The sequence below is a fragment of the Pipistrellus hanaki genome (genome assembly GCF_964339955.1).
Source record: "Pipistrellus hanaki genome assembly, chromosome: 3".
NCBI lineage: Eukaryota > Metazoa > Chordata > Mammalia > Chiroptera > Vespertilionidae > Pipistrellus > Pipistrellus hanaki.
Genome location: NC_140505.1, coordinates 67007812 through 67031784, shown reverse-complemented (window position 1 = coordinate 67031784; position 23973 = coordinate 67007812). Strand labels below are relative to the sequence as shown.

At 35.8% G+C, this 23973-nt stretch overlaps 1 protein-coding gene across 3 annotated transcripts in view; it reads right to left on the bottom strand.

Moving 5' to 3' along the window:
* The window catches only part of DIAPH3 (diaphanous related formin 3), a 479703-nt gene that overhangs the window by 333784 nt on the left and 121946 nt on the right, over positions 1-23973 (bottom strand). For all 3 annotated transcript variants that reach the window (XM_084876736.1, XM_084876737.1, XM_084876738.1), the window contains 4 exons: positions 20511-20585; positions 20356-20425; positions 15645-15781; positions 12836-12941 (listed from right to left, as the gene is read on the bottom strand). In XM_084876736.1, coding sequence (XP_084732862.1) covers positions 12836-12941; positions 15645-15781; positions 20356-20425; positions 20511-20585 — 388 coding nt within the window. The remainder of the gene's footprint in view (positions 1-12835; positions 12942-15644; positions 15782-20355; positions 20426-20510; positions 20586-23973) is intronic.

Here is a 23973-nt window from a genome sequence, read left to right as displayed (position 1 = left end):
TTTGCCAAACAAGTGATTGGAAAAGAACAGTTCTACAAAGGAGATAGTAACTGACCCAAGTGCAAAACACTTGCCTTCTCACGTGTACCTCATGCAACCAGTAAACAAAAGTACACAGTTAAAACTGGCTCAGAATATTCTCCATGTTCCAAATGCATCTGTCTACTTCAGAAATACTATTCCTTAAACTTTGGTTTAAGCAAATCTACATAAGATACACCTCTTTAGATGTTAGATCACAGACTCAATTTTAATCATTTGAAAAACAAATACTTTAAAACTCATTTTGTTACTCTTGTCCCAGTTATCAAAAAGAAAACTTACATGAGACTAGTTATTTTTAAAGTAACTTCTAGCTGGATTTAGGATAGTTGAAGATTTCCTCAAGGGCAGCAGCAGACTGATGATGCACAAGGACTGAGACCGAGAAAGTCTACAGAGCCAAAATTCAGTAAAATGAGCAGCCAAAACGATAATTACAAAGAGTGGAATAAATGTCAGCAATGCCATAACTCGAAGGGAAAGACACATACCAGGAGACAATAAAGTAGATGAACAGAAATCTCAGATATTCAATATGAAGAATAGAGCTGTTCAAAGGCAACCTTAAGAACACAGCAAATGATCAAAGGAAAATCATTACAAGTAGAAAAAGGTTAACAGCAAAACAGCCAGAATCTATATCGTTTAATCAGTGAAGCTTTCTGCCCTTGAAAATAAGTCTTCTTTGTATGTGAATACATATAGTCCAAATTTCCTCCAATACACAATTAATTGCTATCACCATGCTCAACACAAATATGAGAAGAACAAAACACTTTATACATTTTTAACATTTGTGTTCTGGCCCTTTTGGACAAACAAGTTTAAGCTCAAAATTCAAGATACACCAACGGGTGTGATGCTTGAGCACCAGCCACAATTCCTGCCCAATTTTTTCACAGGCTGCCGGGGCAGATGCTTTCTCCAGGACTGTGCTAAAGGAACAGAGATTATACCTAACAAACAGCAAACCAAGTACTCTTTAGAAAACTTACTCTTTGGTCAACTTGTTCATCCAACATCTAAATAGATGATTTTATAAGTAAAATGATGGCTCTACTACATTAAAAACTGGTGCAGAAGCCAATTCCAGACTGGAAACAAGTACCAGTAAATTCTATAAGAATCTGTGAATAATATTTATTATCTAAGCATGAAAGATACTGTTTAGACTGCTATTCATCTTTCCTACCCCATAGCAAAAATCATCCGTCTTTCTCCATACAATCAAATTTCACATTTATCAAGTTAAAATGGATAAATGATGCTTACAGAGAAATATTTTACCTCCAGTGCAAATAAAGGAAATCTAAAAAATTTAAATTCACATACATTAATTCAGAATAAAAACTAAACAGACTACATAATGTAGACAAACACAAAAATAGTAAAGTACATCAGCATGTAACAGAGAATAAATTTTAAACTACTCTGGCCATGAAATGGATTTAGAATAAAATGTACTATCCAGCTGATAAAAAGAACTCACATACTGACAGTTTCCATACAAACATATTGCAGGCATCAGGAGCTCCTGTTCCTGCTTCTACAAGCAATGGCCCTGACCATAGCTTTGACTGAAACAGATCACCCAACTGCAGTTTCAGTATGTGGACATTAAGATCCATATCATAACAAACAAGAACACTCCTTGCACACCATAGCCCCACTCTCTGATTTCATTGTTCTGTTTTCCCTATCCCTTCTTATAAAAACTACTGCTTGGCCTGGCCAGTGTGGCTCACTGGTTGAGCACTGACATATGAACCAGGAGATCAAAGTTCTATTCCTGGCCGGGTCATATACCCCTATTGCAGGCTCAATCCCCAGTAGGAGGCATGCAGGATGCAGCCAATCAATTATTCTCTCATCACTGATGTTTCTAATTTTCCCTCTCCCTTCCTCTCCGAAATCAGTAAAATATATCCTAAAAAAAAAAAATCTTTGCCTACACTGAGATGCTAAGATGGTTTTGAAGGCATAAACCTGCCCAATCTACTCAGGTTGTCAACACCTGAATAAACCTCCTTTCCTAGTCAACCAGACCTGTCTCACAAGTTTGGCTTTCTTGACAGCAGGCAGCTGGACCTGGTGGTCATTTTCCAGGTTTCAAGGAGATACAATAGTAAAATTTTATTTATACTTCGAATTAAATGTGTTGTAATGATATAGTAAGAGAGCAAGTCAGAGCTTGTGGTAACTGCATACAGTAGGTCGGTAGGTTGTCAGTTGCGTCAGAGATCCGTTCCTACAGCACGACTTAACGCGATTTTCACTGTAAGTGGGAACCCACCTACTTAAGCACCTACGTCACTCACATGGAGCACATACACAGCAGTAAGAAGTGAAATAGTAAACAAAACAAAACAAAAATTTAAAGCAAAGATAACAATTCCTAACCTTTACTTGTAGAAAATAAATAATAAAAAAACATAAAGCACATATGTACATACGTCAAAATGACTGAAGTTTTTGTTTCTGTTTTTGTTTTATAAATAAATGGAAGATGGCGACATAACCATGAAACAACATACATCGAGTCCAACTTAACCGGAGGACTGCCTGTATCCGTTAGTTTCAGAAAAAGAAACCTGTAGGATTCAAGAGGCTATAACTTACATGACAGGAATACTGAAAACTAAACTTGGATTTTTAAATATTTTTTTCAGATACTCCTCCTGAAACATCATTAATTTCCTCCCTTCAATTTTGTTGAAACTGCCAATTTGTATAGGAAACATTAGCTGGCTTTAAATTGCTGAGTATAAGCTTCTTAAGGGCAGGAATATATTTCATTCAACCTCATTGTTCTAATATCTAGTATAACCCAGTGTAAAACAGTATAACAGTCACTGTATAATTAACTGAATAATTGCTTAATTATGAAACTTAGCACTTACTTTTATGGTGTAAGTTGAATTTATCTTTCTTATGGACTACTGTAGTCTGAGTGAAGAAATGTATTATGCAGACTCAAATTTGGCAGGAAATTCTAGACAAATGTTAACCATTAGTTTATACTTAGGTGTGCTTCATATGACAATGAGCTCACTTTGGAATATTATTTAACTACTATGCACAAAATTCACGCACTGAGGAGGAGAGGGGAGGCCGTTCCGTAGCCCTACCTGTGCCTCCCACAGTCTGGGAGGCCTGCGATGGACTGTCCCACAGAGGGAGGCCCTGCCCACCTGCAGCAGCACCGCTGGCAGGGAGCCAGGGCCTCCCTCTTTGGAGCGATCATGGGCTACTGGCAGGACCCTCGACCAAACACATCTCACCTGCCTTGGCTAGCCTGGCGCCAGTGGGTGTCATAGCGTAGTCGTCCTGATGGTTGTTCCACTGTTAGGTCATTGTCGATTTGCATATTATACTTTTATTATTATAGATTTCTTTAATGTCTATTAGCTTAATGGCATATTATTTTCCAGTTTAATATGTTTGGTGTTTGAGTCATACTGATATATTAATCCTACTAATTAATCCAAATGAATTTGACTATTAATAAAAGTAGTAATCAAATCAGAGAAGAATTAAATTGGTTTCTTGAAACTTCTGGAGCACCCCAACAATGGCACTAAAAATAAAGTCTCTACCATACTCCATATTCTCCATTTCATCTGTCATTAAATGTGAAAACAATTTATTTGAAATTGAAAATAACTTAAGCTAGCAATGACTTTTTGGTAAGGGAATGGGAGATACATAAAAAAAAAAAAACCTAGTAAATCAAAATATGACAAATTATACTAATAAACAAAAAACATGCAAATTGATTGTAACTTCACATTGCCCACCAGCCAATTAGGAGTGACTATGCAAATTAACCCAACAAAGATGGCTGGTTAATTTGCGTACGCAGTGCCCAGCAGCCAGGGGCTGGGGTGGGACCCTTGCATCATTGCCATGGTAACAAAGCAGGCAGTCTGCATCACTCCAGCAGCTCCAGGCCTCTGGGCAGTGGGGGAAGGCAGAAAGGCAGCTCCAGGCTGGAGTGTAGGTGGTGCTGGCAGCCAGGGGAAGGAAGGCCCATTCCTGCACGAATCTTCATGTATCAGGCCTCTAGTTCATTGTAAAAATGGCTTTATTTGATCTCAGAGGCAAAACCAAACTTGGGTTCGTTTTGAGCATTTAAAGTCCAAGACAAACAACAACAAACAGGAGCAAATAATCTGCAAGGCATTTTAACCTATGATTGACATCAAAAGAATTATGCAATGTCATATTTGTTTTATTATTGCCCAGTGATATATTTCAATGTACACTGGTTTTTAACTCAAGTAAGGGTGATTTTAATACTCTGTTTTAATATTTTAAATGAAAACTAAACCATGTATAAAATAGGGAAAATTCTAAATTATTTAAATTAAAAAGTACAGATTTTTCCTAACTTTCTGAGATGTGAAAAATAGTTTAATGCAATACACTGATATTGAAGAGGCATTTTTTTTTTTCTTCAATTAAGAAAATTTTTTCACTGTCTTTGTGACAGCCATGACAACACAATTCTCAATCTTTGACCAGAGGGTACATAAATAAAGTAAACAAATTAAGAAAAACAAGCAAACAAAAAGAAACAAAACCTCATAGGTACAGGCAACAGTATGGTGATTATCATAGGGAGTGGAAGCATGGTGGAGAGTTAGAAAAGAAGAGACAAATGGTGATGGAAAACGACTTGACTTGGTGAACACAATACAATATATAGATGATGTATTATAGAATTATATACCTAAAATTTTTATTCACCAATGTCACCACCATAAATTCAATAAAAATAAATAGTCAACCAACAGCCCAGTTGTTGCCCTCTGAAATCCATCACAACATTTGAGCTGAAGCCGCACTTCTGAGAGACTGTTCCCACCAATGTCTGAGCACAGCCAAGAATACTAAACAGGTGTCATCCTGGGATATGCTGGACTTTGGCTCCAGGATTCCCCAACTACCTTGCCCAGTTCTTCTAGAATTGCATGTCAGGCTAAGACCTTCCACCCAGTTTTACTTCCTTCCTTCATGCTCCCTTCACCAAGGGTCAGAACTGCACTGGATCAAACATCTCCCAGCCCCCGCCCCCCCCATCTCCCTCTCCAGGTTCTCTCATAGGCACTTCCCCTATTCCCTTGGACATCACATCTCATTCTCTCATAGTACCCAGATTAACACAGCCTTGTTCCACAAAGCAAGCTTCAGCAAAAGTATCATTTTCAAATTATCCTGTATAATGAAAGCCTAATATGTTAAATGTCTGACTGTTCATTGAACCATTCGACCAGTTGCTATGATGAGCACTGACCACCAAGGGGCAGATGCTCCGACCAGTAGGTTAGCTTGCTGCTGGGGTCTGACTGATCGGGATTGGGTAAGACGGACCAGATATGCCCTAGAGCCCTCTCGCAGTCCCTACCCGGCCCCAATTGTGCACCCGTAGGATTCCTCAGCCTGGCCTACAACCTCTCACAATCCGGGAACCCTCGGGGGATGTCAGAGAGCCAGTTTCAACCCAATCCCCACAGGCGAGGCTGAGAGACCCTCCCAGGCCTCTAGTCTGATTTATAAGTATTATGAATAAAACTTCGAATTTAACAGAACACTTGAACATTTTCTTATTTTTCTCTAAATGTAAGCACCCTCTCTACACATGAAATACTTGTCAAGACCATGTGTATGTCAGATACCTGAATGTGTTTGGAACACAATTTTCCTCTAGGAAGATTTCCAAAGATACCAAATGCTTGGGTTATAATTTCTTTGGAAAATATAGAGTGAGAAAATGTAGTTTACAGTTGTGAGTACACAAAATACTTTTATTCTTGTATTTGTTAATTATTATATTACTTATTTGTATTATAACTGTAAATCTACCTTTGTCTACCTGAATATTGTAAGGTACAGAAATACCTACCACAGGAATCTAGAAGGACATACCAACTACTCCTCTCCACTGAATTCTAGAAGGATATAACTGCCCACTGTTTCAACATTAGGATCCTAAGAAGCCTAATGATATACTGGTTGCACAAAGATATAACTGTAGTTAATTCCACTGAACCATACCCTTAAAAACAATTAAAATGGCAAATTTTACATTAGTTATATTTTACCACATTTTTTAAAAAGAACAATAGCTATGCATTTTAACAGTGGGTTAAAAAAATATATATGAGACTTGAGTTATTTTTACTAGGTAAAATAGTAAAAATAAGTGATCCACAGAAGAACAACATATATCCATCTAGCTATCAGTATCTAAAAGTACTATTACAATAAATCGATTTTGGAAAACCTGGGGCCAATTCAATAAAAGAATTTACCGTAAGTATAATTTAAGTGAGCAAGCTCAGAAATTAAAGTTGGTACAGGTTCACAAAGCATCAAGACAAGTTTGCCCTCTAAAACAAATTATCCATCTCTCCCCTTATTTGAGTTTGTTCTCTGATATAACTAATTCATCTCACCTCTGATTAAGAAGCAATTAATTAATTAAAACAAATGATTCTCTTGCGTCATTAATGTTTCTATTTCTCTATTCATCTCCTTTCCTCTCTATGAAATTAATAATATATATATTTTTAAATCCTCTCCTATAGCACAATCCACCATTTCTGCCATCTTCAGACAGACTCTCCAAAGCTAAAAACTGGACTCAGTTATTTCTAAATCTGAGAATCCTAAAGTTTATCAGCCAGCTGGTAGGCCATATTGAAATTACTGTCACCCATAGCTCCCCAACTTATAAAGGTCCCAATATAGGGGGACCCCCAACAACTACAGACAACATTTTCCTTCCAGAAACACTATGTACACCATACAAGGAATATAACTTGCCTCTTTCTCCCAAAAACACTGTGACTTGCACTAAGAGATGCTCAAGTGTTTAAGGAAACACTAAAAGTATACCAGGTAGCCCTCTGACAACTATAAAGACCTCTCCTAACTGAGGCTATCCTTGACTACTCTCAGAAGCCTCCTGGAGAGAAAACTGATCACTATTTTTATGTGCACCCTGCAGGCATTACTCATGAGTCACCCAATTAGAAAAGGTGGTAAGAAATGTGTCCTTGGCCCTAGTTGGTTTGCTCAGTGGTTAGACTGAGAGGTCTTGGGTTCGATCCCGGCCTCTGATGGGGCCCACAGAAGGTAACCATTCGCTGTGTCTCTCTCATGTCAATGTTTCTCTCTCTCCCCCACCTCAACATCCTCATCCTTCCCTTCCACTATGTCTGAAAATCAAGGGGAAAAATATCCTTGGGTGAGGATTTAAAAAAAAAAAAAAAAAAAAAAAAAAAAAAAAAAAAAAAAAAAAAGCCCCTGATCTTAGCTGAGATGATCAATGACACCACAGCAGCCCTGGAAGGCACTCAGATCAGCATTAACTCACTGGCCAGATTGTTATAGATAAAATAACTGCCTTAGACTTCCTCTTGATTGAACAAGGGAAAGTCCATGCAATCAGTGATACATCATTCTGTACCTGAATTAATATCTCAGGCCAAGTGGAAAGATCAATAGGAAAAATTAAGAAGAAAGCCTCCTGGTGTTCTAAAGCAGAGCTGGATGGTCTACAGAATTCGTTCAGCTGACAGGATTGGGACCTGGAAGGCGTGCTGAGGTCAGTACTGCATGTCAGCTTCAATGTGCTGCTTGGAGTCCTGCTGACCAGCACTTTAATTAACACTTTAGGAGACAAACTAAACAGACTTCATTGCAGCCTCTAGAAATTAGAGTGACTGCTGCCCGTGACATTAGAATTGTATTCCCTAAGCTCATGGCTTTCCTCAGAAATGGGCTGATGTAAAGCTCGTACTCAAGTTAATGCTATTGCTATGATAATAAAGTCCTTTTTTGTGTGTGTCTTCTGAAAACATCTATAAAACCGTGATAGACTAACTTGTTAGATTACAAGTGGTATACTAGTAAAATTGCAGACCATTCATGTTCTTGACACTGCCCAGATACATGGTCAGGGGGACTAAATCAGGAAGAAAGGAAAGGGAAGGTGCAGCAGACTGTCTATGTGGCCTGATGACATAGACACAGAAGGAAAGCCTAACACCCACTTAAAAAACTCTAGAATTCCCACACTAGGCTTATTTCTTGACAAAAATCTACTGCAATTCAACCAGCCTTGAGACAACAGCAAAGGTACCAATAAACTTTAAAACCTAGATAATGCCTCTGATACCCTAGCAAAGTATGGCTCTATAAAAAGAAGAGACAAGAGAAATGAAAATAACAGATAAAAGTATAGCAGAAACTAAAGAAGTATGTTCATTCTATCAGAATCATAACAGTCAAATTATCTTCATTATTATCAAACTGAAGAAAATCTAACAGTCCTCCTTTAAAAAGTACTTTGTTATAAATATACTTTACAAGAAAAGAATGATTTTTCTTTCTTTTACTACCACCCATTTCCCCCAATTTAAAAGCAAACAACTGAGTTCTATTTCATTCAATGAAAATTTTTCATTTTAATTTGGTGATCTGCTAATATCATTCAAACCAGTACATTTTATTAAATGCAAATTATAGACCTAATAACGTAAAATGGGTATTTAGAAAAATAGCTTTATGGAAAAAATGATAACCAAGCTAATTTTAAAATATACTTTATATTGTAGAAAATTTAGAAGTACTAAAAAGGAAATTATTTTTAGATATTACTAAAGGACCACTTCATCATTTTAAACATAATAGATTACACAATCAGCAATCCTAAAAAACAGAATCTACTCAATCCTCACCGCCCCCGCCCCCAAAATTAGCTATCTAGAAAATATAGAAAATAACTTAAGCTTGCCACCTCCTAGTTACTCCACACATTAGGCTTCATAATAATGAGAAACCTCAATGAGAGAGTAATACCACAACAAAATGGTAAAGAAATAACTATTGCCCTGAACAGTTTGGCTCAGTGGATAGAACATCAGCCTGCGGACTCAAGGGTCCCAGGTTCGATTCCGGTAAAGGGCATGTACCTTGGTTGCGGGCACATACCCAGTAGGGAATGTGCCAGAGGCATCTGACCAATGTTTCTTTCTCATTGATGTTTCTAACTATCCCACTCCCTTCATCTCTGTAAAAATTCAATAAAATATATATTTTAAAAGAAATAACTAGTGTTTTCCACTGTATATATTACATGCAAATTTAACCTGAACTTATCCAAAATTTGAGAAAGAAATGAATTTAAGTGATGCCAGCTGCTGGCCACAGCCTTTTTCATTCTGCCTTTCATTTCTCAATGAAAATTAAACTTTAAGAATATCAAGAAATTTATTTTGATGTTTACAGGGCATCAAAACAATAAGAACTAACCATAAAAGAAAATATAATTACAACTAGTCCTACTCCCCTCACCCTTATCCCCTTACAGTAAATATGGCAAATAAGCAGTCATTAAAAAGAAATTTTCTCCACACATATCCACAGCTGCATTTTCATAATAGCTAAAAAGTATAAACAATCCAAATGTCCACCAAGTGCCAAATGAAAAACAAAATGCAGTACACACCACACAATAGAACGTTATTTGCAATAAAACAATGAAATTCTGATACATATTATAAACATGAAGCGAGTAACAAAGGACCAGAAATTATATGATTTCATTTATACCACATGTCCAGAATATGAAAATCTATAGAGATAGTAGATTAATGGTTGGGAGAACAGGGGTAATGCAAGATGATGGGTAAGAGATGAGGAGTTTCTTTTGGGGGTGATGAAAATGGCCTAAAATTGTGATGAAGGTTGAACAACTCTGCAAATAAACATAAAAACACTAAACTGTATAATTCAAAGTAGGTAAATTAGATAATGTGAATTTCATCTGAATAAGGCTATTTAAAAAAAGAAATCACTTAAAAACCATATCAAGTCTTTAGACATATTTATTTTGAATTTCTTCAAGTCCTGGTAACATCTTGTATTATAATACAACTAGAGGCCCAATGCACAAAATTCGTGCATGGGATGGGGGCAGGGGGGAGGTGTGACCTCATCCCAGCCTGCACCTTCTCCAATCTGGGACTCCTTGAGGAATGTCTGACTGCCCTACTGGGATCAGGCCTAAACAAGCAGTCGCACATCCCTCTCACAATCAAGGACTACTGGCTCCCAATTGCTCGCCTGCCTGCCTTCCTGATTGCCCCTGATCATTTCTGCCTGCCATAGTGATCACCGCCTAACCACTCCCCCGCCAGCCTGATTGATGCAGGCCAGGAGGGGGGCAATTCGGGGTCAGGCTGGCAGAGAAGGCAGTTGAGGGCAAGCAGGCCAGCAAGGAGGGGGGGGGGGGGGGGGGGGGGGAGTTGGGTCGAGCAGGCCAGCAGGCAGAATGGTTAGGGGCAGGCAGGCAGGTGAGTGGTTAGGAGCCAGCGATCCCGGATTGCAAGAGGAATCGTGCCTGAACCAGCAGTCAGACATCCCCCAAGGGGTCCCAGATTGGAGAGGGTGCAGACCAGGCTGAGGGACACCCCCCCACACACACTCGTGCACAAATTTCATGCACCATACCACAAGTCTCTATATATAAAAGCTCAATATTCAAAGTGTCCCCTTGGGAGTTCGACCAACCAGGATTTCAATGGCTCACTTTGATGTATGCTAATCAGCAGGGGGTGGCACAGAATGAAAAAAGACTGTGGCCAGCAGCTGGCAGCCAGGAAAGAAAAGTCCTGGCTGGCAGCTGCTAGGGATCCTACCTATGCACAAATTTTGTGCATTGGGCCTCTAGTGTGTGATATAAAAGAAATCACACAACGTGTAAACTTTTAGAATTGGCATTTTTCAATCAGGATAATTCTTTGGAGATCATGCAAATTGGATATATCAATGGTTCACTCCTTTTTGGAATGGAATGGCTGCACCACTGTTTAACCAATCACGTGTTCAAGGACATCTGGGTTGTTTCCAGTTTGGGGCTATGACAAATACAGGTGCCACAAAAATTTGTGTCTGGCTTTTTGTGAAAACATAAATTTTCATAAATGTGGGATAGATATTCAAGAGTGTAATTACTGGGTTGTATAGTTAAATACCAATTTTAATATCAAACTGGTAATGTTGCAGGAAAAAAAAATGAAGATCACTTTCAATCTCCACTCTCCACTGACTTTGTTTAATTTAACAAAATTACTCTCTAAAGCTGGCTTTTAACTCAATAATTCTGCTAAAGGACCAAGTACTGCACTAAGCATTTTAAATACATTATCCTATGTAATCCTTGCATCAACAATGAACTAGGTATTAATATTATCTCCATCTTACAACTGAGAAAGCTGAGCTATAAAAGAGGCTTAGGAAGTGAACCAGAGTCACACAGCTAGGATGTAAAGAGCTGAGACTGAAATTTAAGCCTGCATGACTCAGAAGTCTATTCCTTTCATCTCAATATACTACCCCTCTCATTTCTATACTGTGTGTGTGACTAGATGCAAAAAGTATATAAAGTTTACACATGAGAATTATAGTTCACAAATGAGATTTTTAAATTAGACATGATCTCTAATGTAGTACATAAATAACCAACATTAATCTAATATTCTATCGATATTTGCACAAATTTGTATATGGAAAAATTAATAAGTACTGGAGGGAAGTTCACATAAATTAATCCTTTAGTTTTTCCTTATGAAGTTTCTTTTGATTTATTCATTAGCCTTGCAGTGATTAGGAAACGTGGAGACAGGTAAAAAAAAAAAAAAAAAAAAAAAAAGAAGAAGAAGAAGAAGAAGAAGAAGAGAAGGAGGATGAGGAGGAGGAGGAGGAGGAGGAGGAGGAGGAGGAAGAAGAAGAAGAAGAAGAAGAAGAAGAACAACAACAACAACAACAACAACAACAACAACAAGGGAAAGAAGAGTAATGATGTATAAATTAAAAGTCCCTCACACACCAAGCAAGTGAAAGAGCAGGGCCTGTGTCCAAGGTGGATGACACATCCTAGATCCTCACTTATAGGCCCTCCTATTAGCCCAGGTAAGTACGAGGAACTCTTTCCCAGAGGCCCCATTAACTGGACCTCTACAGCAGGGACCACAGCACATCTCCATGCCTGCCTGATGCCCAAAGAAACAAATCACAACAGGTGTTATTGGAACAAACACTATCATCAAAAATGCCATAACAAACTTTTTAATTTTACAGTTCCTAAGATTTTCTGATTTTTTTGCCATAAATATTTTTTTACCAATATTGCCTTAAATATAGTCATACTTGATTAGCAATGATTATAACAATAATTACAGTTATAAAAACTTGTTAATTTTCTTTGCTTACGGAGAAATTAAATGAATATTAGTATGTAACTTGGATACTATAATGTTTAATTCTAAATTGGCTTTTGGGGAGCACTTAACTAATTTTGAAAATCTAAATAAGTATACCTTGCACCAAAGTATTACTCATGTTAACTCCCAACTTTTTCAGATATAAAAACTAATACAATGAGGAGCCACAATGAGAAATTGCAAAAATCTCTTCAAAATTATAATAATCAACTTATGAGACTAACATAGAACAGAATAAACAATTTGTGGGACTATAATTATATAGTTTACAGAGAACCCTAGTAAGTCAACTTCTAGGAAAGTAACTATAGAAATAACTGCAGATGTATACCAAGTTGCACCTGTAAGAAAAATTATGATAAAGAATAAACTGAAATTCTATACACTACTTAAAAATGCTCTAAAACAGCATACAGCATGAAAGATTTCATACTATAGTGTTCAATATAAAAGTCAGAAAACAGTTATAAAACAATGTGTATGATTCACATGAAACCTACTTGCAGTTGAACTGAATTGTGCCGAAGACCTTCCACAATAGAAGAAAACCTGTCAATTCTTCTTTCTTCTCCAGCTGATGTTAAAGCTTCTAAAACATCTTCAAGGCTATTGGAAATTTTGGATTTACTAATTAAATCGCAAGCAACAAATAACCCAAATGCCATAGTTTAATTGCTTGATTTAACAAACTCTGAAGTCACTACTTCCAGGCAGTAAATAACATTTTTTAAATGGCTTACACAATATGTATCAGCAGTTCACATAGCAGGTATCAAGCTCTAAGCATGTTATTTTTATCTATTTATTCCTCATAATAATCCTATGATGATGTTTATTCACCAGGCATTTATATAGTGCTTACTATACATCAGACACTTTTTAACCAATTTACAAATAGTAACTCATTTTAATGTACATCCCATATTACAGATAAAGAAACTGAAGCAGAAAAGGTTAAGATATTTGTCTCACATCTACTAAATGTTTATGCAAAGATCTAAAACAATATAGTCTGTGTGGTAAGCACCTTATAAATGCTTTTAACCACTACACTCTACTTCCTCTCAAACACAGTAAGTGAAGGTCTGGTAGTCAAAAAACATATAGTGGTAAGAAATAATAGTCAAATATAAAAAATAAGTGCTGCAAGAATTATACTTGCTCCTCCTTTAAAAATAGCTATGTTAATAGGACCTTGCATACTGTAGGTCAGAGAGTTTCATAGTTCGTGAACATAGACGTGTAATCCTAAGAGTTATTTACATCATTTTGAGTCCTATTCTGAAATTTAAAAAAAAAAAAAAAAAAAACAAAAAAAAAAAAAAACAGTAATAAAAATAATATGGAGCTAGAAAAAGAGGAAGGAGAACAGGAGAGAAAACAAAGGATAAGGAAAGATAAAGGAACTCTAGTAGGCCTGCAGACTGAAGGGTCACTGGTTTGATCCTAGTCAAGGGCATATGCCTGGGTTGCGGGCTTGATCCCCAGTGCATGATGTGCAAGGAGCAGGTGATCAATGATTCTCTGTCATCATTGATGTTTCGTGCTCTCTCCCTCTCCCTTCCTCTCTAAATCAACAACAACAACAACAACAACAACAACAACAACAACAAAAATATATATATATATATAATATATATATATATATATATTTTTTTTTTTTTAATTATTATTTTTTTTTTTTTTTAAAGAAAGATCCTTAACCGGTTTGGCTCAGTGGATAGAGCCTGCAGACTGAAGGGTCCCAGGTTCGATTCCGGTCAAGGGCATGTACCTTGGTTGAGGGCACATACCCAGAAGGGGTGTGCAGGAGGCAGCTGACTGATATTTCTCTTTCATCAAAGTTTCTAACTCTCTATCACTCTCCCTTCCTCTCTGTAAAAATCAATAAAATATTTTTTTAAAAGAAAGAAAAAGGAGAGGGAAAGAGGAGAAATGAAAAAAGTAAGGGATAAGGGAAAAGAGAAAGAAAAGAAAAAGTGTGAGAGAAGAACAGAGAAAGGAGGGAAGCATAGGAAGGAGGAAGATGCAGGAAGATTAGAAGGGAAAGAAAGGGAGAGAAGGAGCACAGGAAGTACCTTAAGTGTCAACATTAAATTCAGCCAGGAAGGAAACTTGAATTGGGGTGGTGAACACACAATACAATGTAGGAATGATGCATTATAGAATTGTAGCCCTGAAACTTACATAATTTTATTAACAAATGTCACCACATTAAAAAAAAAAAAAAAAAAAAAAAAAAAAAAACCTAAAAAAATTAAGTCTGCTCTTAGGTTCCTACACCAAAATTAATATGGCCTTTTGAAATGGGAAATGGAAAGTGTTGAGGCTGTACACCTGGCTTTGCATGCAGGGACTGCAGCAGACAGTCTCGTCCACTGACACTCTCTATAGTTGTATATGGGGCAGAGGGGCAGGGCTGAATGCTGTCTGTGGACTCTCCAACTAGGTCTAAATTCAGTGGTTCAATAGTCACCAGTCACAGCACGATCACAAGTACAATTTTCAAATGTGTGCAGGAGAGTCCACTTACAAGGCTCTGCCTACCCAAATATGAGAGGGCTATTTGCTTGTCCTTTTGGTGGTTTGGTTTTTATAGCTTTACTCTTTTAAAAAATATATTTTTTTTTCAAAATTTTTTAAATGCTCCCCTGTATTAAGAATTGTCAATCTTCTTTATAAAAATAGTTCATATTTAATAATTATCTTTTAATATATATGTAATGATCTTTTAGTTACAGCCCTAACATGTGAATAATGTAGTTTTAATTTATCTTTATTGTTGAAAGTATTATAGCTGTCCCCCTTCTTCCCCTACTGACCCCTCCTCCCTCCTCCTGCCCCTCCTGTGAATAATGTATTTAAAAGCTTTAGCATATATTTTTATGATTAAAAGTTAGTAAAATACAATATCCTCTAACAGTAAAATACAATTCTTTATGTCACTTTCTAAATCTGCCTTACATACAGATTTTCAAATACTATATTAGCTTTTACAAGGGACTATACATGTCCTATACTTTGAATTATTTCTATCTGGAAAAATATCATATACAAAGCAGAACTCATTTGTATATTTTTCAAAAAGTCTTCATTTAGAATTTTTATTTAGGGTTTCAATTTAGACCAGTTTGAAATAAGTAAGATGAAGAAGTCAGTTTCTCAGTCTATATGAATCTAAACCAGCTGCTTAAGTATACTTCATTTCCTTAAATTCTAGACTAAAACACAATGGATAATGAAAACATTAAATAACTCCAGTTGCATTAGGTCATTACAGGAGAAGAGAAATGAGGTGAGAAGACTCACATGCTCTCCTCCCCCACAATGCACACTGCGGAGAGGAGCTTCACCAGGTCTGTCATCACGCTGGGCTGCTGGGGATCGATGGCCCTGGCCAGTAAGGACAGACTCCGCTCTTCACTCATAATCCTTTCTAAACCATACTAGAACATTTTGGAAATAAGAGGCTAAATGTTAACAGTCAGTTTCATAAAATAGTGTTCTGAAAAAAAATGAAGTTATTAAAAAGTCTATATTTTTATACTTAGTAAAGAATGTATACAATAAATAACAAATAACATCCTAAAACAATTCATAGAAATATACACGTTACGTCAAGAACTATGAGAATCAACCAAATTTAGAAAACCACTCAAAGGTGATTTTGTAACAACAATAACTGATAATTATTACCATAGATAAGTTACCACTGGAAAAAGAGAGAAGCATACTAAAATGCTAAGATTTCCCAACAAAGACATATAATGAAGAGTGAGATACTAAAGTAGATACTAAGGCCATAAGATCCTTCATGAGAAGGAAGATCGGTAAGCTATATATGACAAATATATGCACAATGTCCCAGAAAAATATACTGTGAACTGCATGTGCAATGTAAAATTTATAAGCAAATAATCAAACTAGTTTTAAAAGAACTATTTTAATATATCCAAAATGTTATCATTTCAACATAGAATCAAAATAAAACATTCATTGATGCAACATTTTACTTTTTTCTCCCTGAGTCATCAAAGTCTAGTATGTATTTTACACTTATAGCACATCTCAGTTCAGACTAGCCACATTTCAAATGCTCAATAGCCACATACATATAGCAACCACATTATACAGTGTAGGCCTGGAGAGTAGCCCTAGTTCAGAAACAGGCAAAAGCTGAAGGATGATGTGGGCATATAGAAAGTGCCATAAGGAACATATGTATTCTGATAGAAATAATATTGTATCATCAGAAAACTACTGTAGTTGTAAACACATTATAAAAATGGGATGATTTGGAATGAGGATAAAGTTTGATTGCTACTGCCAAGTTGTCACATCCAATTAGAAGTAATTATGTTAAAGACTTAATGTTTTGATTTTATGATGTATACATCTCTGAAGGTCCTTTTATAATCTATGAAAGACAAATATCAAACAATAAAGAATAGAATCAATAAAACAATGCTATTTATCTACCATTCATCCCAGAGAATCCTCAAAAGAGTAAGAAATTGGTTGATTACAGTTACTCCTAAGAATTAAAAAGGGCCTTAAACCAATTATAAACCTATGAACACTCAAAATTAGTACTAGATATAAGTAGCAAGTTGAATCTATAACAAGCTTAGAACAAATGTTTCGAGTTTTATGAAACTTTAATTATAACTTTCCTACCATAAATGTCATTTATATAAAGAAAGTTTCACTCTATGCTAAAATATTGCATTTGCCTTACACTATTATCTAGGGAACACAGGTACAATGGAGGGAGGACAAACAAAAGGATCAGTCTGGCCCGGCCATTGTGGCTCAGTGGTTAAGAGGCAACCCATGAAACAAGAGGTCGCTTGTTCAATTGCTGGTCAGGGCATATGTCTGTGTTTTGGGATCAATCCTTGGTAAGGGGTGTGCAGGAGGCAGCCAATCAATGTTTATCTCTCATTGATGTTTCTATCTCTCTATCCCTTATCCTTCTTCTCTTTCTAAAATCAATAAAAATATATTTTTAAAAAAGACTTCTCTGCCTTGATGATAGAGAGAAGTTTACAGAGATAACTAGAATGGCCAGGAAATGCTCACTTTTGTGATGCCATGGGCTGTTTCATACCTGTAAGCAAAGAATAAAAAAGCAGGCATAGGGCCAGAGACTACATAATATGCCTTGATAATCATTCCAGAAAATTGTCAGAGGCTTATAAAGTACCACTTAGATCCAATTCAAAATGTCAGTCAGACAAGGATTACCAAGAACCATGGGACTGGCTCTGTCCTAAGAAGCCTAAGGATTGAGAAAAGCTTGCCGCCAGCATTTCCCCCTCGTTTCCCTCCACTTGGTTATCCTTAGCCAGTGCCTGTCCTTCTGCAAAGATAATCCTATTGCTCCTCCAACCACAGAATTTTCATACTGATTTCTTCCAAGTTATACTATCTACCTTCACTGTCAAGCCCTAAACCATCACTTACAAAGGATAGAAATGGAAGTGTTCTCTGATCTCATAGCTGTGATAACCATTCTGTGACTACCAAAGCTCCATCATAGGCAATATTCTCTGAATTTTGCTAATGTAAAAATGTGTAGTTATCATTTTAAGTCTGGAATGAGGCCAGATTGTAATTATTCAGTATCTAAAACTGAAGATAGAATTGCTGCCCACTTGTATAAAATTACTCTCATTCAATTATTTAAAACAAAAAGCAAAAGAAAACAAAAAATGTTGACTCCAGTCTGTGGGAGAAATAGTCAACTTACCAGTGCTGGCATGGAAAGTGCATTAAATGAAGATTATTATAAAAGTTAGAGAGATGGTGACAAATTGTGGAAGATCTAAAGATGTCTCTCCACTGAATGTCAAAGACCTACTCTGGATTATATGAAAACCCGTGTGTTCTAAACAGGTTCCATTTGCATTCTACAGGAGGCCTATTATTACCTAATAAATGGAATCTCAGGCCAACGAAGAAGTGTTAGGTAGGGGAAGGTCAATACCTCTTGTACAGGGTGTTCAACACTACATGTAAACTGGTGCTGAACAACTCCCCACCCTTCCCCATCCACACATCAGTGAGCTGATTCTAGTGGCACAGACATTGTGGGGAGTGAGGCTGGCCTCACGCAAAAATTCAACTGACCAGAAGGAAGCCCCTCTTCTTACTACCTTTTAATTTAAATAAATTAACTTTCCATCTTAACTTTTATTTTCTTCCTAATATTCACAATCTTTTTCATTTAAAAATATTAGTTAGTCCATACCCTGGCTGGTTTTGCTCGGTAAATAGAGCATCGGATTACAGACTGAAGGATCCTGGATTGAATTCTGGTCAAGGGCACATGCCCAGGTTGCAGGCTCGAACCCCAGTAGGGGGCATGCAAGAAGCAGCCAATCAATGGTTCTTTCTCATCATTGATTTTTATATCTCTCCCTCTCCCCTCCTCTATGAAATCAATAAAAATATTAAATATATATATATATATATATATATATATAGTCCAATTTAGTGTTATAAGAAATTCACTTTCATATGATATTATCAAATTTGCTTATTAATTACATACACAATTACTAGTATAGTACAAATAAGGTACACATTTTCATATCCTAAAGCCTATAATGATCATCATTCCGGGACCTCTTAAAAGACTGCTCAGTGAGGTACAGGGAAAATCGCCAACAGGTCTTGGGAAAAAATAAAAACCTTTATCAAAAACTTTAGACAGATATATTACTAATTCTAAGTATCAGTAACTTTTCATTTTTATTAGCACAAGTGATATCAATAAATACAAATAGCAATATATCTCAGCTACACATATACAAACTCTAAGTAACACAATGTTATTATAAGAAGTTACATTATATTCATTAGAATATAAATGCAAACTTTAATTCTTCTATAATTCAGTCTCATATCAAGTAGAAATACTGTCTTCAATATGCCATCTCACTTTAACCATGATACTCTTCTCAAATTCAAATTATGATGTACCTACCCCTCTGGTTTAAAAAAAAAATTTCTGGGTTTTCTCTACTCTGACACTTTCCAGTACTAGTGAAATCTTCAATTTCTATATTTTCACTTTAAAAGGAGCCCCGTAAAGGACTACTATGTACTTGTAATTACTTGTAATTACTTGTAATTACTTGTAAAAGACTTGTAATTACTATATCAGATATTTCCCTTAAAAATCTTATTAGAAGGGCCAAAACTGGTTTGGCTCAGTGGATAGAGCATCGGCCTATGGACTGAAGGGTCCCAGGTTTGATTCCAGTCAAGGGTATGTACATGGGTTGCAGGCACATCCCCAGTAGGGGGTGTGCAGAAGGCAGCTGGTCAATGTTTCTCTCCCATTGATGTTTCTAGCTCTCTATCCCTTTCTCTTCCTCTCTGTAAAAAATCAATAATATATATATTTTAAATCTTATTAGAAGGGAGAAGAGAAGAGGAAAATATTTCACTGGTTAAAAATAGAAAACTTAGCTCCAGAAAATGTTACTAGCATTGTAGAGTTAAATCCGTAAACTATAAAAAGTTAAGTCTTTCCAACTTGATTTTTTGGTAATAAATATTACTGCAAAACACATTTAATAATCATATATAATTTCAAAGCTGATTAATGCTACAGTTTTGAAAATTAAGAGAGAGAGAGAGAGAGAGACAGAGAGAGAGAGAGAGAGAGTAAGTAGAGGGAGTAGGGGGAATGGGTGAGAAGAAAAAAGAACAAAAAGAAGATAAAAAGGGAAGGAGGGAGGGAGGAAAGGAAGGAGAGAAAATTAATCTACACATGAGAAGTTAAGTGCCAGAAGAAGGTCCATTCAAACCCAAATTTCTCTTCTTGGTGACTTTCAAACAATTGAAAGCTGATTTTCAAACAATTCAGTACTTTTCCCATTGTGTACTAAATAGCACATTAAATCAACACATCACTTAAATGTAAATTCTTTATCACACAACTCTAATTCTTAAGAATTCTAGAAGAACTGGGGGAAAATGAATACATTATGATTAACCATGTCAATACCTGTGTATTCATCAAAGCCTTTAAACACTGTATGACTCTGTGCTGATTCTTCTTAACAATGGTTTCTTGTCTGTATTGGCATAAAAGACATCACTGTTAGAATTATAAATGGACATGCAAATGTAGCTTAAGTGAAAATAAGTAGCAACACTTACGTTTTGCTTCTAATCAGTTTTTCCAAAATGTCCAGTAATAACCCAAGCCCCTCACGTCCAAAGCTCTCCACCCAACTAAAAAAATAGAGGATAAAGGTAGTTAGTTATGCATTTAAGTCAGTATTCAAAGTTTGTTATAGCACAATAATATGATCACAAATATTTTACACCTGTTATATTTAACTCATAAACACAATGTAAGAATAACACCTTGTACAAAAATCATTCATAATTCATATTCAGCTGTGACAGAAAGAGCAAAAATGGGATAAGTCAATGGTATGCATTCTTATAAATGTTAAGAATTTTCTAAGTTTCAAAGTTCAATTGTTTTTTTTTTAAAAAAAAAAAAAAAAGTCTAGTTATTTTTAAATGCGAATTTTCATCCTGACCAAACCACTTCTATATTCCATAAATCCATAGGTACAGTACTGTATGTAATTAGGACATTACTACTAATAGACAACAACTCACCTTAGTTATAGAAAAACTACCTTCATAGAAAAAAATACAATTTTTCAGTGGTGATTTAGAAAGCCTAAGTCAATAAATAAAATGGTAACTATCTGTCTTTAAAAAAGTGGAGAAGAACAAAATATGTGTGTATATTTCTTTGTATACATGTGTTTATTTGTATGCATTATTTGTGTGTCTATGTATGTGGCCTTTGAAAAATGGAATGTTAAAAACAAAATTTCATTTAATAATCAAAAGCAGCACATTATAAACAATAAAAACAAGTTAAAACAATATAAACAATAAAAATGTTATACCAGGATATAACATTTTCTTACTTTACAATATAGTATATCCCATGAAAATAAGGGTAAAAACCAAATGCAATATTTCATATAAAAAATAAAAATATTTAAAAATTCACCTCCATTTTGCACCTGTCTATGAACACAGCTTAATCCCCAATTAATACTCAAAAATTCTGATTTTAGCTCTCCACCTCAAAAAAAAGGAATTTGTGCTTTAGATTGGCAGACTCTTATCAGATTATTTTTACTCATCTCTTTTCTATGAAAACCATGGAATAACTATTCAACAATGCAGTTAAATGGTAAAGGTACTCCCCTGTAAAAGAAAACATGGAAGATCATTATCATAGTTAAGGGGGGGGGGGAGTTAAATAGAAGTTGGTGTTTTCAAACCTGAATGCTACTTCAACAGTGAAGTTTACTCTGCACTACCAGCAACAGACGTTACCTGTAGGCATCTCAATTCCTGCTTTTATGTTTCATGAAAACCCCTAGAGCATCCCATTCACTGTTGGCCTTGATGACCCCTATTCTGTATTTATTCTTATTTCGCATGTGGCAGGAAAGCTTGAAATCAAACACATCAGAAGGAATTTGAGAGTTTTCTTGGGCTGGCACTGGGATGTGGACATCAGGCCCTCCTGTGTTAGTACCTCACAGTGGGACTTCAGTGTTTTGTTTTAAGTAAATTGTCAACAATCTCATATTCAAAAGTCTATCTATAAAGATATTCTGAAACTAATATAAATGGTTTAGGATGATTCATACTACTATCACCTTCAATCATTGTGGACAATAAAGTTACTATTCCTAAAACTAACTTATACCAAAATACATAAATTTAACATTATACTAATATAACAAAAAGACTTTGTTATATTTAATATGTTTATCTGGGAGTCTACTATAAAATTTAGAAAGCATATTACTCCAGAGAATTCAAGATGTCTTCTTGTCTGAGTGTTTAATAATAGAACATAGCTATTTAAAGAATTTATCACCACTAATATAACAACTATGACTAGAATATTGGAACTCACAGAAGTTCTCAAATCAACTATTTCTGAACCCACTATATATCTCTCTTCTATATTGTAAAATATGAATCATTAAAGTAAAACTTACAGCGCTAGCTGAATTGGCTCAGTAAATAGATTGTCAACCTGTGGACTAAAGGGTCCCGGGTTCCATTCCAGTCAAAAGGACATTCCTAGGTTATGGGCTTGATCCCCAGAAGGGGGCTTGCAGGAGGCAGCCAATCAATGATTCTCATCATTGATTTCTCTCTCTCTCTCTCTCTCTCTCTCTCTCTCTCTCTCTCTCTCTCTCTCTCTTTCTCTCTCCCTTTCCCTCCTCTCTGAAATCAATAATATTTTTTAAAGTAAAACTTATATCCATTCATGTCTATTACATATAAAGTAATTCTCTATAAAACAAAGTTGAATATAAAGAGGCATCATACCTAATAACTTTATACTATACTCTTTTAAATCGTGGTGGGAAATAATTTATCAACAACCATAAAATCAGAGGTTGGCAACAGTCTTATCAAAGGCAACTTACATTTTACATTTCATAAAACATAAAAACAAGAAAAGTGGAACATGGTGTGAAGAAAGGAAACTACCCTGTTTCCCCGAAAATAAGACAGTGTCTTATATTAATTTTTTCTCCCAAAGTTGCGCTACGTCTTATTTTCAGGGGATGTCTTATCTTTCCATGTGCTAGGTCTTATTTTCGGAGGATGTCTTATTTTCGGGGAAACACGGTAGGATGCCTGATAACAAGAGAAACACTAATTTTTTTTAAACACAAAATGGAAGCTGATGAAAAGTATTCATTGAATAATCAAACACAAATTAAATATGCATGAAAAGTCTCCCTGTTTTCCAAAAAATGTTAATATGTTGTATTAACAAGTTGTCACCCACAAACCCCTTCTCTCAAACCTTTTCCCCCACCCCTACTTTTTAGCAATATTATTTTTAAGAATGGGGCAAATATCAGTTCCTATCTCTTCTGGAAAAGATGTTCAAGGTAAAAAGTGATATTGAGTAGATAGGTCTGCGGTCCTGACAGAGGTTTATTGAAATCCATAGCTTTCTACAAAAGTAAAAAATTTCTCATCATCAGTGTAAGAAGCAACCTGGAAAAAAATTATCACCTGATCTATAAATGATCAATCTTCAGGAAACAAAATCTGTACTATTTATTCTGTGCCTGTCAGCACTGTAGCGCCAGGCATTATGTGGCTTAACTATAAACTGCATTCATGGATGAATAAGCAGTGTGCAAATGTTTTTTCTTCATGAACAGAAATGGCATAGAGATTATTATGGCATTTGTATTGGAGGAAATTGCTTTAAAAAAGCAAAAAGTAATGTGCTAAGTAATAATTTAACACAAAATCTACCTCTTAAAATTCTTTAACAGGAAATATCAAACCCTTTTCTTATAATTGCTTCAAGAAAAACTGCTAAATATATTACCATTTAGCACTTCCTAGTACGAGTCTCAATGTAAGAGAAAAGAAAAAGGTGAAGAGGTAACAGAAGGGGAGGGGGGGGGGAGAGAGAAGAACAGGTCTCTAGGATTAAATGTTGAAACCACCTTTAAATGTTCAAAGCAGTTTAGGCTTTCAAATGCAGTAATTACTTCCGGAGACACAGGATGAAAGCAAAGTGTGCAAAGTGGTTTCC